The 14,306-nt window shown below is 51.5% G+C and overlaps 1 protein-coding gene across 5 annotated transcripts in view; it reads left to right on the top strand.

Moving 5' to 3' along the window:
• CACNB4 (calcium voltage-gated channel auxiliary subunit beta 4) overlaps nucleotides 1–14,306 on the top strand; it is an 86,891-nt gene that overhangs the window by 33,835 nt on the left and 38,750 nt on the right. The window contains exon 1 of one of the 5 annotated variants that reach the window (XM_036387255.2): nucleotides 619–755. The exons of the other annotated variants lie outside the window; for them this stretch is intronic. Within the exon in view, the coding sequence (XP_036243148.1) occupies nucleotides 711–755 (45 nt within the window). The 5' untranslated portion in view covers nucleotides 619–710. Of the gene's footprint in view, nucleotides 1–618; nucleotides 756–14,306 lie in introns of those variants that run through there. 5 annotated transcript variants of the gene reach the window in all.

Genomic DNA, 14,306 nt, shown 5'->3' with positions numbered 1-14,306 from the left:
TATTATAAATAAATCACAGGATTGGGCTGGAAGGGACCTCTGGAGACCATCCAGTCCAGCCCGGGTGACCTGGAGCAGGTGACACAGGAATGTGTCCAGGTGTTGGAATGACCTGGAGACTCCAGCCCTCCCTGGGCAGCGGTTTCAGTGCTCTGCCCCCCTCACGGAAAGATGTTTTTCCTCATGTCGAGCTGAGACTTGTGTTTTATTTTATGGCCATTGCTCCTCCACCTGTCACCGACACCACTGAACGGAGCCTGGCGCCAGCGTATTTTGGAGATATTTGTATGCATTAATGAGATCCTACCTCAGTCGCCTCTAGACTATACAGTATTGTTTTATTGTAAACCAGTTTTATTACAAATAAGCAAGTGTCCGCCGCCGTGTTGGCCGCCCTCGAGGCACAGCGGCCGGCCGCCGCCATCAGCCCGTGAGGCGCCGTGAGGCGGCGCCAGCGCGCAGCGCGGCTCGCGGCCGGCGCGTCCCAGCCAATGGCGTGGCGGCGCTGGCGCGTCCCAGCCAATGGCGCGGCGGCGGCGGCGCGGCTCAGCCAATGGGGGGCGGCGGCGCGGCGGGCGGGAAGCAGCGGGGCAGGCGGGGGGGCGCCGGCGGGAGGCGGCGCCGCCGCAGCGCTCAGGGAGCTCGGCCCCGCCGCCTCACCGCGCTCCGCCGCCGCGCTCCCCGGCCCTCCGGCCCCGCACCGGCTCTCCATGTACGACAACTTGTACCTGCATGGGTTTGAAGACTCGGAGGCGGTGAGTGCCGCGGGCGCGGGGCGGGGGGCCCCGTACGGGCGGGCTGGGTGTCCGTGCTGCGGGAGTGGCGCCGGGGGGTGACCCTGCGCTGCCCCAGAGATGCCGGGACGGGCTGCCGTGGTTCCTTGGGGAATTCTCCCTCCCTGCGCCCCTCACAAAACGGGTCTCTGGCAGCACGGAGCCCCCGGTGCCCCGGTGGGACGCCGCGGTTCGGAAGCGTTCCTCGCCGGTGGCCGAGTGGGTGTTTTTGGGTGTTTTTGGGCACGCCGGGGATCGGCCGGGATTGCCGCGGCCATGGACACGCTGCTCCATATTAAACAGGGATCCGTTACATAAGGCGTTGTGGACAGCTCGTAAAATACATAGATAACAACATAATATAGAGTGTACGTCAATGCAGACGTATATATGGTATGATGTGGTGTCCTCAGGAGAATGGATGGGTCCTGGAGGGCTTCGGATGAGGAATTTTTTCCTGCCTGTGTCAGTGTTGGTCTGGAAGTGCGATCCCTCTTGAGTGTTACCTCACTTGTTTTAGCATCCCTTTATTTCAGGCAGAGAGGAACAACAACCGGGCAAAATTGTCATTAATGCAGTGCACCATGTTGAGAGGAATTACCATGTATTGGAATCCTTCCGAACTGGGTATTGGAATTATTTCAAAACTCTGCTGCTTAGAAGCCTGGAATGGTTTGGGTTGGAAGGGTTTAAAGCTCATCTCATGGGCAGGGAGACCTTCCACAATCCCAGGTTGTTCCAAGCTCTGTCCAGCCTGGCCTTGGCCACGTCCAGGGATGAGGAAAGCTTTGGGTCAATTTAGACCTTTTGCTCTTTTGGTATGTGTGGGTTAACTCTTCCTTGGGTTCTCTCTCATTGCTGCTGCTCACAAGCTGCCAGGCCGAGTGCAGATGAGTGTGTTGGTTCCTTTAGAGATGTGATTTGGGATCCAGCTGGATGTTTCTGTAAACCAGGCAGATTGTGACTCCTTGGGAGCTGTTCTCCATCCCGAGTCTGCCTTGTGCTGGTTTAATGTCTTTCAGCAAAGTCTAACTATGCTCTTAAGAAGGCAACTTAAAAGTGCAGAATTAGGGCTGAGAAAACTGAGTTGCTGGATAGTGGTTGGTGTAGAAGAAATGTGTCGTTTATGAAAGTTCATCAGAGAATGCAGGTAAATGTGTGCTGGATTTAAAGGTGCTTCTGAGATGCTCAACTCTGTGCATTCTCAGAATCCCAGGGGATTGGAAGGGACCTCTGGAGACCTCCCAGTCCAAGCCCCTACCAAGGCAGGGTCACCTGGAGTTGGTGACAGAGGAATGGATCCAGGTGGGTCTGGAATGTCTGTGGAGACCCCACACCCTCCCTGGACAGAGTTCCAGTGCTTGGCCACCCTCCATGGAAAGAAGTCCTTTCTCATGGTGAGGTGGAATTTCTTGTGGTTTAGTTCATATTTCAGTAAACCCCGGTGATCTCTTCCAAAAATTATTTGGGAAAAGCAGCTTTAATGGCACCTGTTGCACAAATTTCTGGGTTAGGGTTTGTGCTGGAAGAATTGTGTTTATGGATGAGAGGAACTTGGTCTTTAGATGTCCACTTGGAAGGACTGGGATGAAGAAGTCATTTCCAGATTCCTTAATACTCTGTTAAGCAGTTTATGATAATGCAGTTTTACAGCTGTTTCAGTTTTACAGCCCCTCTGTAATTGAGAATGCTTTTAATAGACCTAATTTCCAGAATCACAGGAATACGTGAGAACCTCCCTTTTCTCGATAAAATCACCCCAAACCTTAAAAGCAGCGTGGATCTCCCAGTTGTATGGAAAAACTGAAGGCCATGAACCCCAAAGGCTCAGGCACAAAGCAGTTAAAATCCCCCAGAGTGTCTGTTTGCTTTATGCTCCCGAACCACTTGCTTAAAACATTAAACCTTATTATTTTAGCTCCTGACTCAGGGATTGGGAATGCCTGCTGAGACAATATCCTGGCAAACAGGTAGTGGGGATGGGTCACATGAGTGCCACTTTCTGGCCGGAGAGGAGCCAGGGAGAGGATCGAGACGGTGGAAAAGGAATCGTGGTGGAATTCTGGTTCCCTGCGGTGCAGAGCGAATAACTGCGAGCAGCGTGCCGAGATGACAGCAGGGCCTCCGCATTGTTCTGGTTTAGGACCTGGAAGGCTCATCCTGCAGCTGGAGAGCTGGAGCAGCCCCGGCTTGGATCCTCCTTCCTCCCCTGGAGCACCGCGAGCCGGGAGGGAGGGCTCTGCTAATTGCAGCGCTTCCAGCACGGAATAAACCACAGCCACATGAGTCACTAGCACGGGAACGTCTGCCTGAAGTGGGCATTTGCCCTCGTGAAACACAGCCAGCCCTGCGTGCAGAATGCAGCTTTAATTGCATTAAAGGCAGAACTGAATGGGCAGTGAGTGGCACTTATCCCCAGTAAACATGCTCACTTTTGGAAAGGTGCTGTAAAATTTATACCTAATCTCTCCTGATTCACTGCTCAGCAACGAACATTTCTTAACAGTGAACAGGTATTTCTATGATTTTTGTAACAGCAGCTCTTATCATAATGTGTTTGTGTGTGTACATATATAAAACAAGCAAAAATACCATTTTTATTGATGGATATATAAAGAAATGAGTGTGTGCATGGTATTACAGTCCATTTCCAGCTGTGATGATTAACGTGAAGTAGATGATGCAGTAGCTGGTGTGAGGCTTTTTGGAGGAGGAAAATTACACTGCTGAAGCTGAGGAAAACTCCCAGTGACTGTAGGCAAAAAGTCCTTTCCTGGGGTCAGTTTAGGAAAAGAGATGCAGGGATATGGAAGTGAGCAAGTTCTGCAGGGACAGGTGTCCTTGTCAGGAGCACAGAAAGATGGAGAGGGCATCACCCTAGGGAGAAACATCTTCCCACTGAAGATTTTTCCCTTGCTTGTTGTCCTGCCTTGTGATTTTTTGATTTCTAGGCCTTTTTTAAATTCTTTGGGTAGTTCTAAACAGGGTCACCCTTTTGGGAATTAAAGCTTGTTTGCCTTGTAGGGAAGCATTTCACGTTTTTGATCACAAGAGGATATAAAAGCCCGCTAGCACAGGGGCTTAAGGCAGCGAGATCCCCTGGGCAAGCAAATAATAAATGAATTTTGCTTTACCTCTCACGGTTGGGAACTCACTGTCGTGTGTCTGTGGAGGGGAGAGACTGGAATGCTGCTCCATAGCCAGTCCGGAGTTTCCTTTGGATTTTGGGAAAGATTCCACCCTTTTCAGGGTGGAACAAACTTCAATGAAACCTTCCCATAAGAAATCACTTTTTCCTTCTGTGAAATTACATTTCCATTAAGGCAGCATTTCATTAAAAAGTTCTCTGCAGGAGTTAGCAACAAGTCCCCTGTGATGCAGAGTCCATGGCAGCCCCAGGAACAACACCTGGCTGGGCTCAGTGTTTGCACCTGCAGAACCGTCAGAACAGCCCCTTTTGGCTCCTTTGCTTCTATTTCTCCCTTCAGAGCGACACCTGAGCATGTGAAGCACCTTTCCTCGCCTCTCGGGGTGTCAGGTGCAGGCCTGTCAGCACGTGAGGCCTTATCTGGGCTGCTTCGCTGCCTCATCTGGGTTATCTGGGCTGCTTCGCTGCCTCATCTGGGTTATCTGGGCTGCTTCGCTGCCTTATGGGGCAGCTGGGAGGAGCTGCGAGCGTGGCGACGGCAGTGTGGGGTCAGCTCGGTTCTGCAGCCGGCAGGGAGCGAGCGGGGGCTGCCGCTGTGGGGCCAGTGAGGGGCCGCTGTGGGGCCAGTGAGGGGCCGCTGTGGGGTCGGTGAGGGGCCAGTGAGGGGCCGCTGTGGGGCCAGTGAGGGCCGCTGTGGGGCCAGTGAGGGGCCGCTATGGGGCCAGTGAGGGCTGCTGTGGGGCCAGTGAGGGGCCGCTGTGGGGTCGGTGAGGGGCCGCTGTGGGGTCAGTGAGGGGCCGCTGTGGGGCCAGTGAGGGCCGCTGTGGGGTCCGCAAGGGGCCGCTGTGGGGTCCGTGAGGGGCCGGTGAGGGGCCGCTGTGGGGTCGGTGAGGGGCCGCTGTGGGGTGAGCGAGGGGCCGCTGTGGGGTCGGTGAGGGGCCGCTGTGGGGTCAGTGAGGGGCCGCTGTGGGGTCCGTGAGGGGCCGGTGAGGGGCCGCTGTGGGGTGAGCGAGGGGCCGCTGTGGGGTCGGTGAGGGGCCGGTGAGGGGTCGGTGAGGGGCCGGTGAGGGGCCGCTGTGGGGTGAGCGAGGGGCCGCTGTGGGGTCGGTGAGGGGCCGGTGAGGGGTCAGTGAGGGGCCGCTGTGGGGTCAGCCAGGGGCAGGGCAGCGCCGGGAGGGGCCTGGAATGGAGGGAGGGCGCGGTGCCAGCGCTGCGCGCAGCCGGTGACAGCCCCGGGCGCCGGTGACAGCCGCAGGAGCCGGTGACAGCCCCGTGCCTTTCCCCCGGTCATCCCGTGCTTCCCAGGCGGGGCGGCTCTGCCTCCTCCTGTCCCAGCCATTTACAAAGGCATTCATTTCTCTCATGCCTTCGTCTTCCACCGGCAGTTCCTATTGATTGGGTTTCCACGTGGTGTCTCTGACCCATACAGGAGATGGAAGGGTGGCTTTGCTTGCCCTGTGTATCCCTGTTGTAGTAGATTTTTTCAGTAACTGCTTTGACTTACTTGCTCTTTCCCCAGCATATCCTCCTCTCCTGAGCCATAGAAGCTCCTCTCTCCTCGACCTCTTTCAGCTGTTTGATGTGCATCTAACCCTGCCTGGCTTCCCTTGGCAATTCCCATCCCTGCATCCACAGCCTCCCTCCTCCTGCCGGTACCAGAGCAGGCTCTCAGGGAAGCAGGACTTTGCTGTGGGGCTGTGAGCCGGGGTGATGCCCTTCTGTGCAAGCTCAGACTCTGTCACCAAGGGTTAGACAAACACCTGTGGTGGGATTCATGCCCACAAAAGTATTTGAGATTCTGAAAGGGGTCTTTCCTCTTTCCTTTGGTGTTTATAGGGACTAAGCACCAGTGAGATAAACCCAGGTAATTACTGGTCCCAGTTTGCCATGAGCAGGACTGGGTGTGGTGCTGCATTATAATAGGGTTTGTCTCCAGTTAGTCCATACAATTCTTGAGAGCATTGCTAAGAATTTTTAGGAAAAAGGTGATGGGAATAGTGGGGAAGCACATTCTGTTCACTGTGTGAATGGTCAGCACAGCGTTGTGAGGACACTGTAGTCCCCTGCTTTTTCAGTGACATTACTCTTCAAACTGCCATTCCTTCTGCTGCCAGCGTGCACTTTTCTCAAGGCACCTGAGACAGGAAGATCTCTGGGTGTGCTGCTCAAGCAGAAAAAGTGATTATAGAAAAACAAACCTTGGTAGGGAAGTTCATATCCAAATATTGATTGGATTTGTCTCTGGTGCCTCTGTGATTGCTGAAGGGGGAGGAAAGGTGGGCTTTGCTTGCTCTGTATGCCTCAGTTGTTGTGGGTTGAGTAACCATCAAAATGTGTATTTAAAAGTGGTTCTGCAGCACCCAGTTCATTCTGTAGAACATCTTTGTACAACAGACAGCTGAGAGCAAGCAGAGGCTTTATCCAGCTGCCAGATAAAACCTGGGACTTCCAGTGGCTTGGTTAGAAAGGTGTCAGTGGTTATTGGGTTTGTCATGTCCACAGGGCACTTGTGAGATCGTCAAGCTGAAGGTTGGTAGTTGAGATCTGATGGTTTTTTTGCACATGTTGATGGATTTTGCAGGCAGGGACACCTTCCTGGATCCCAGGCTGCTCCAAGGCCTGTCCAGCCTGGCTTTGAACGTTTCCAGGGATGCAGGGGCAGTCACAGCTTCTCTGGCACAGGTGCCAGGGCCTGCCCACCCTCCCAAGGATAGGAATGTGAACTGGGAGAAGTGTTTGCAGTGCTGTTGGTTTGCTGGACACCCTTCTCTTGCTTCTCTTTGGGCTTGGCTGTTCTGAGCTTGCCCCTTCCAATTAGTGCAGTTTCTAATGTTGAATCTCAAAAGGCTGAGGGATGTCAGGATCTTTTGCCTAACCACTTATCTGCTTGCTGCTTGTTCATGTAGGATTTTTCCTTTCAAATGTGTGCTAAGCTCTGCCTTGATTGGGACAACAATCAATATTTTCCAACAAAAAGACCTTATCCCCTGCCCATTATGTCTCCTGGATTCTCATTGCAATTTGGCTTTTACATGGCCAGAGCTTCTGTGTGTTTTTGACAGTTTCAGATCTGTTTTCGTTTCTGTTAGCCCCTAATAGACTGCTTTGCCTAATGAATCATCAGCTGCCTGATATTTATCTTGTGTGGAAAGGGCTGCCTGAGAGGCTGCAAGGTGGTTTGTTTGGGGCTTTGCTGGGGTGGTTTTGCTTAGATTTTCCTCCTAAAATATCCAAAGTTCTACTACTACAGCCTTAGGTATGCCTGCCTTGCTTTGTGCTCTTGTGAGGATGGTTTTCTGTGTGACTCACATCTTCTGTTCCTTAAATGCCACTTTGTGATTTGATAGTATAGTAGTCAAATAAAACACTCAGGAAGAATCATACGTCATTTTTATAAATTGCTGCTTGCTGTTTCCATAGAGGTGCTTCTTTTATACTGGAATACCAGAAACACATTGAAATTAAATGGGGGGAAAAAAAAAGAAAAAAGAAAAGCTTCAAGGATCAATCAAGAAAAGCTGATGGTCCAGGGTGTAGTTGCTAAAACTGTGAGTTCACTTGGAGCACCAAGGTGTGTGATGAACTGTGGCTTTATCCTGCTTTTGGATTCTTCCTGCTGAGCTCCTGGCTGGCTGTGGAGTGCAGCCACAGGGCCCTCTCAGCACCGTGCTGCTCCTGGGTTGCAGATTGCTCTCCAAATTGCCCGGTGCTTGAGGAAATGCTGCTGCTGGGAAGTGGAGGCAGCTCTCCCTGGGCTCAAGGGCATTGGAGGGAGGAGTGTGGCTCCTGGTGCTGAAGGAGCACATCATAGAAATAATAAACAACAAGGGAAGAAGCTTAGCCTAGGATTTGTTGATGCCATGCCTTGCTTCCCTATCTCCCAAAAACATGCTCTGCTTGGGAGACCCTGAGCTGGTGGATGTTTTCCCTTGGAGCATGCATTTATAAAGATAGGAGAGCCTGATTTTCCAAATCAGCACTTTACCCAAATGCAGATTGCTCTACAAACAGGACAACTGCTCATGGTCATTTGGAATCCAGTGATTAATTCCAAAATGTCATTTAGCTGGCGGGGTGCTGAGTTCCGTAGGGATCACAGGTGGTGTCAGGATTTGCTTGCAGCCTCTCCTCAGCTCCTGCTTTGTATTTTTCCACAGTGCTTTGTCACTGGTTTTCATGCCAACAGTGAACTGGTTTAGCTCTAGTGTCTTCTTTTGCCATGTTCTTCCCTTCTTTTCATATCTCAGCATAAATATCCACTCACGTGCAATGTGTGGGGCACAGCTTTGTCTGCCCCATGGTTCTGAGCAAGTAATCTGGATTTTGCACTTGGAGGATATTCCACTGGCCAGAGCCAGCCATGGAGAGCTGGAGGAAGGCAGCAGTGCCTGAATTTGTGAATGCACAGCACAGGATGTAAATCTGCTTGTTCTGCTTCTCTCTAAAGCCTTCTCAGAAGGGGTTTGAAGTGTCCTGAGGAAAGGACTCAGAAAGGGCACCTGTGGTGGCCACAGGCTCTGCTCTGCTCCTCAGGAGGGTTTTGATTTTCACCAGGGCAGGGGAGAGGAGGACAAGGGGCTGCTCTTCTGATTTGCTTTGTTGTGTTTTCTCTCCCTAAAAAGTCCCATAGGACGAAGGCTCCATAAGTTACAGAAATTGAGCCATTTGGTTGTGCTGCTTCACCAGCATGGGGAATGCAGCCTGGCAGGGATTTGATTTATTACAGCACCAAGGCAGAAATCATGAGGAAAAACCACTCCCTATCATGGTGCTGAGTACTGGAGAGGTGAAGTGGTGTTTGAACAAGCTGCTGATGCTTCATATAAAACTTCACAAGCCTTTCTGTTCTGGGAGAATTCTGCTTATACCAAATACATTTTCCCCGTGAGTCCTCCCTTGGATTGTCCCAGTGCTGGGGCATTTCCCTGCAAAGGGACTCTGCTCAGCTCATTTGTGCTTTCTGCTTCCTCCCAGGGGCTGTGTCCTTGCTGGAATGGCACCACAGTCAGTGATGGCACTGGCAGAGGTGTCCTGTTCCCTTGGGAAGTGTTGCTGTGGGTGCTGTGCCAGGTGCTCTCGGTGTGGAGGAGGCTGCAGGATTTCATTTCCAGCAGCAGCAATGTCCTTTGTGGCCAGAAACAAGCCCTCAGCCCTCATGGGACAGGCTCTAGGCTCAGGTGGCCAAGGCATCCTCCCTGTCCCTTCTCCTGTTCACAGAGCCAGGTACAACCTGAATACCCCTGGCCTAGCAGTTCAAACTTTATCCCAGCCTTTAGTCTCTTAGAATAAGATTAACATCATGTTTCTAATGGTTGCTCCCCTGTGCTGCTAATTTATAAATGTCTCCTTCCCATGCACAATTTCATGGCATTATTTTAACCCCCATTCCCACTGAGGTTGGTGGATTCCCTGCAGAATGTCTCTCTCTTGCTTGGGAAAACGATGTGTTCTGACAAATCACCAGTTAATCTGTGATATATAGGTCATGAGATACGTGATAAAAGTTTATGTTCCAGGACAATTAGTGCTGAGCTCATCAGGTCCTGACAAAACAAGCCCCAGCATCACCCTTGGGCAGGGATGTTTCAATTATGACCAATAACTGGAAAATCTCACCAAGGAAAAAAAGCCTGGCCCAGCCTGTGGCAGCTGTGAGAGACCCCTGTGTGATAAAGCTCAGGAACAGAGCTGCCACACTCCAGGGGTGACAGATGCCACGGAAATCAGTGTCCAGGGGACACCACAGAGGAGGAGGCTGGGGTTCTGCAGCTGTGGCTGCACTCACCTGCCCACGAGGTCCAGCTGGATTCATCAGGACAGGTTTCTCCAGTGTGTGACACAGCCAAGCTGCCAGCTCATGTTCTGTAAGCAGTGTTGCTTGAACTGAAATGTGCCACTGAAGTGTCTGTTGGAACAGACAAAACTGCTTCAAAGAATATTTATTTCCAAAGTTTCTTAGAAGTAAGAGAAGTAGCTCTATCCCCCCTGTGGTGCTTGTTCTGGTGAAAACGTTCTCCAGATGTTTTTGCACACCCTAAACCAGGAATGGTGGAGCTCTGCACTTGTTATTGATCCCTTATTGGAAAATGAAGGGGATATTGACAGATGGAAAAACAGACAAATGAGTTCTACTTTGACCCCCTCCATTTTTCCATTACAGCTGTCTGTGATGTTTCCTTGCTGCCCCAAGGAGCAGAGTGGTAGTAAGTGCAGGAGTACATGGCTGAGTAGCTCCTGTGTTCTGCCTGGAGCAGATTCATTCCAAGAATGCATTAAGTGATATTTCCCTTTAATAGATCAGTGTAAACACCCAGGGTGAGTGGGAGGCTGGGAGGAGAGGAGGCACGCACTGCAGTGTTTCCCCTTACACATTCAAAATTCATGCACTGCTGGTGGGTAAGTGCAAGTTGTGTTGAGGAGTTGGCTTGGGCCTTCAGACCTGCCATTGGATGTCCTTTTAGTGCTGATGCTGAAGATGTTTTGTCTGTTAGAATATTAAAGAACCTTGTTAAATGTTTAGCCTCCCTACTCTGTATGGAATATACCACATAGGAATCTTTCCTTTTTGTTGGTTTTCCTAGAATCCCACATTGGTTTGGGTTGAAAGGGACCTTGAAGCCCATCCAGTTCCATGGGCAGGGATACCTTCCACCATCCCAGAGCCCCGTCCAACCTGGCCTTGGACGCTTCCAGAGACAGGACAGCCACAATTTCTGTCAGCAGCCTCTGGATACAACACACAAACCCATCAGATTCCACAGACTCTGTGCTGTCTGCAGGAGGAAGCTCTGTCCTGTGATTTCTTATTCAGCTTCTCTGCATGCAGGCTGTACCTGCTGAGGGGGAAGGCGCCTTCAAAGGGATGTAGCTTTGCAGAGATATTTTGTGTCTTCCTTCACAAGCGAGAATTTAATTTATTAAAGATGTATGAGATCTCTTTGGTATCAGAATTGGATGTTTTACATTCCACAACAACATGTAATTATTCATAAAGCTTGTCTGCCTTTCTTCTGGATGGTCTGATCTCATACAGGTAAAGAAATCCCACCTGTATCCTCCAGCTGTGTAACAACCACAACAGTGCAAATAAACACAAACACTGCAGTGTTGTTTTGCTCAGAACTGATCAGTGAACAGATCTCTCCAAAGGCATCACAGCTTTTCAGGCTGGTTTTGCTGAACATTTTCCACCCAATCTAAACCAGAAACATGTGTGCCTTTAAATCTGAAATGTGGGGCCAGAACTGAACAGAGGGATAAAACCAAACGTAGCTTTAAGAGGAGCTGCACCGATGTATTTCAATGAAGTGCAGCCCAAAAGTCCTGATGGCTGCACGTTTCTTTCAGCTGTTAAATAATTCCTCCCTTTGCCTTTTCACCCAAGTGCAGTTGCTGCATTACTTGCAAAAATAAAGGAGAAGAAGCCACTTGCCAGCAGCTGGGAGCTGAAGCAGCTTTCTCCCATCGCAGCGCTTGAGGAAGGCAGTCAGCAAAGTGCTTTCCCGAGTGGCTGCTGCCTGCCTGGGTCCTGCTGCAGTCTCTGGGGAGCTGAGGGACTTCGGGGGGTTTGTGTTCGTTTTGTTTCGCTCCTTTCTCTTAGAGCAAGTCCCTGTGTGCCTGTGCCCAGCACTGTGATGGTGCTGCTGCCTCAGAGCCTGGCTGAGAGGTGCTGCCAGGGGGAGGAATGAGCCTCCTCCTGCTCCTCTCGTGCTTTCCTGCCAGCAGATCCAAGGGAGCTGGCCAGGCTGCACGGGCAGGAGGAGCAGCCCCTCCTCCCCAGGGCTCAGCACGTTTTTCCTCTCATTTATTCCACTAATTTGGGGGTGTCGGCAGCGTGCCTCGTGCAGCTCTGTGCGCGTTTTGGGATGGAGGTGGGGAAGGGGCTGTGTCAGGGCAGCTCAAGACAGATGCAGACACAAATGTGTCTGTCAGGAGCCAGCTCGAACCCTGGCTGTGCCTGTGGTGCTCTGTGCTCGCTCTGTGCTCGCTCTGCCCTTCCCTGCTGGAAAAGATGTGCAGGGGACGGGAACTTCATAGGAATGCAGGAATCATAGCATGGCCTGGCTTGGAAGGGACCTCAGAGCTCTTCTCCTTCCACCCTCTGCCATGGGCAGGGTCACCTTCCACTGTCAAACCTGGCCCTGCACCCTTCCAGGGATGGGGCAGCCACAGCTTTCTGGGCAGTGTTCCTGGGAAGGAGGCACACGATGACCTCTGCCTCCAGGGAGAGGGGTAGAGCGGGATTTTGTACCTTCACTGTGCTGTGTGTCATTGGTGGGGCTGGGGAAAAATCCTCCTTTGGGGCTGGAAGCTGAGTCTGGGTGCCCCGAGCAGACCTTGTCGTCACATCCATGGAATGATGGCAGGTGCATTGTCCCCTCCCCTGCCGTGTCCCAGGAAGGTCCGGCTGTTCCCAGGGGAGAGGCAGTGGCTCATCCCTTGGTGCGAGCCCTGGGGATGCTCATCCCTGCGGGACGGAAGGCGCTGCTGGGGCCGGTGTGGCACCTCCTCCTCCTCTTCCTCCTCCTCTTCCTCCTCCCCGGCACTGCTGCCGCTGCCGCCTGCGGTGTCCGCAGCATTCCCGCCTGCTGGGCACAGGGAGGGGGATGCTGTGGCAGTGGAGCACACGGGGCTGTGCCCTGCTCACGCTGGAGCAGCTCCAGAGCGGCAGGAATTGGATCATCCTGCAGCTCTGTGCCGGGGGAAGCGGGATGTGCACAGCAGCCACTGCGGCTGAACGCAGCCCTGATCCCACAGGAGCCATCGGCACTAGAGCTGCCAGGGAGAGAGCTCCTGGCAGGGGAAACGCACGGAAGGGAGGAAATAATAACAGTTCATGCTCCAAGGCACCAGAGAAATGCGAGTTGAGCAGGAGCCTCTCCTTCCTGCCGGCAGCTCAGGGCACCGGCGCTTGCAGGGAATTCTTGTGGAGCACGGAGCTCTCCCGGTGATCTGTGTCCTGCAGGGAGTGCCAGGGATCCACCGGCACATAACCTGTGCCTGGTCCATCCCCAGGCCCCGCTGTTTGTGTGCCTGGATCCGTGTCACATTGTCACACAGGAAATCTCTGCCCCAGCAGCTGCAGCGCCAGGGGAGGGCTCTGGCCAGCACCAGCAGCTTGGTACTGGGGGCTTTGCTTTGTTCAGGGCAGAAAGGGGATTTGGAACTTCCTGAAGCTCAGCCTGCTTTGTGAGTGACATCCTTCCCCCTCATCCTCTCTTTCTTCGGAAATGCAAGGACTGGCTTTGTCAGTGGGACACTTCCCTGTCCAGGGGGAGCTCACTCAGGGTAAAGTCAGCCACCACCTTCCAGTTTTGGGATGAGTTCCTTACTTGGGGCCTCTCTACTCTGCCTGCTCATCTTGGAACGTTTTCCTTCTTCCTGCTGGATGTTTTGCTGTACCTTTGACCAGGCTCTGACTTCACTCATCATCCCCATTCCCTGCCTTTTTGATTGCATTTCAGTGCAGATTTATAGGGCACCAGCAGAACCTTTGACATTTTCTTTTGGAGCGGATATACCTCTGCTACAGTATCCCACAATAATGGCAAAGCTTTTTTAAAGGCTTTAAATCTTGTCGAGATTGACAGATTCCTCTCCTGACAAGTCTTTTTTTTACCTTCTTTCAGCAAAAAACAATATCCAGGTGATTAAAGTTGTCCTGTTTGCTCCTGCAGATTTGTGTGTACTGGTGCATATGAGAACTGTGATGGAGAAGGAGTTTTTGCACAAAATGAGACCATCAGGGTCTTTCTCAGTTATTGCTTATGCCAAATCAAAAGGGTTGTGAGTAACATAGTGACTCCTAAAGGATTTTTTCTTGATGGGAATGCTTGTTGGTTGCAGGCAAGAAGGAATATTAAACTATTGTTTCTCCTAAGATATTTCATTAAGAATCCATTTTGTAGATAAAACTGAAGGCAGTTATTAAAAAATTCAAAAATTGTCTTTGAATTTTTAATGTTTAACTCTCCAAATTACTGTCAGTCACCAAATCCCAGAATGGGCTGGGTTTGAGGGCCCTGATGACCAGAAAGTCATAAGAATTTGGGAAAATATGTTCACACTGTGTAAAAAAAAAAAGATTTATAGTGGCTGGAGTTGAGATGTAGCACAAAGTTCTGGCTGTTCCCTCCTTGTGGGTTTGTGTTTCCAGCTATCATTACTACCTTCCCATTTATCCCAGCAGGGAATACATGGAGAGACTATTTTGCCAGTGGCATCCCCAGATTTTTTGAAAACCTTGGGTATTTCTTTGTTCCTGCTTCTCATTTCCCAAAATAACAGTTGCTTGGTTGTTTGTCCTGTGTTCTGTTGGTCCTCACAAACCACCTGGGAATACTGATAACAACAAATCCCTCTCACAACAGTGTTTTGTTTTCAGT

This window comes from Molothrus ater, chromosome 7 (assembly GCF_012460135.2).
Source record: "Molothrus ater isolate BHLD 08-10-18 breed brown headed cowbird chromosome 7, BPBGC_Mater_1.1, whole genome shotgun sequence".
Taxonomy (NCBI): domain Eukaryota; kingdom Metazoa; phylum Chordata; class Aves; order Passeriformes; family Icteridae; genus Molothrus; species Molothrus ater.
This window is presented reverse-complemented; position numbering and strand designations above follow the sequence as displayed.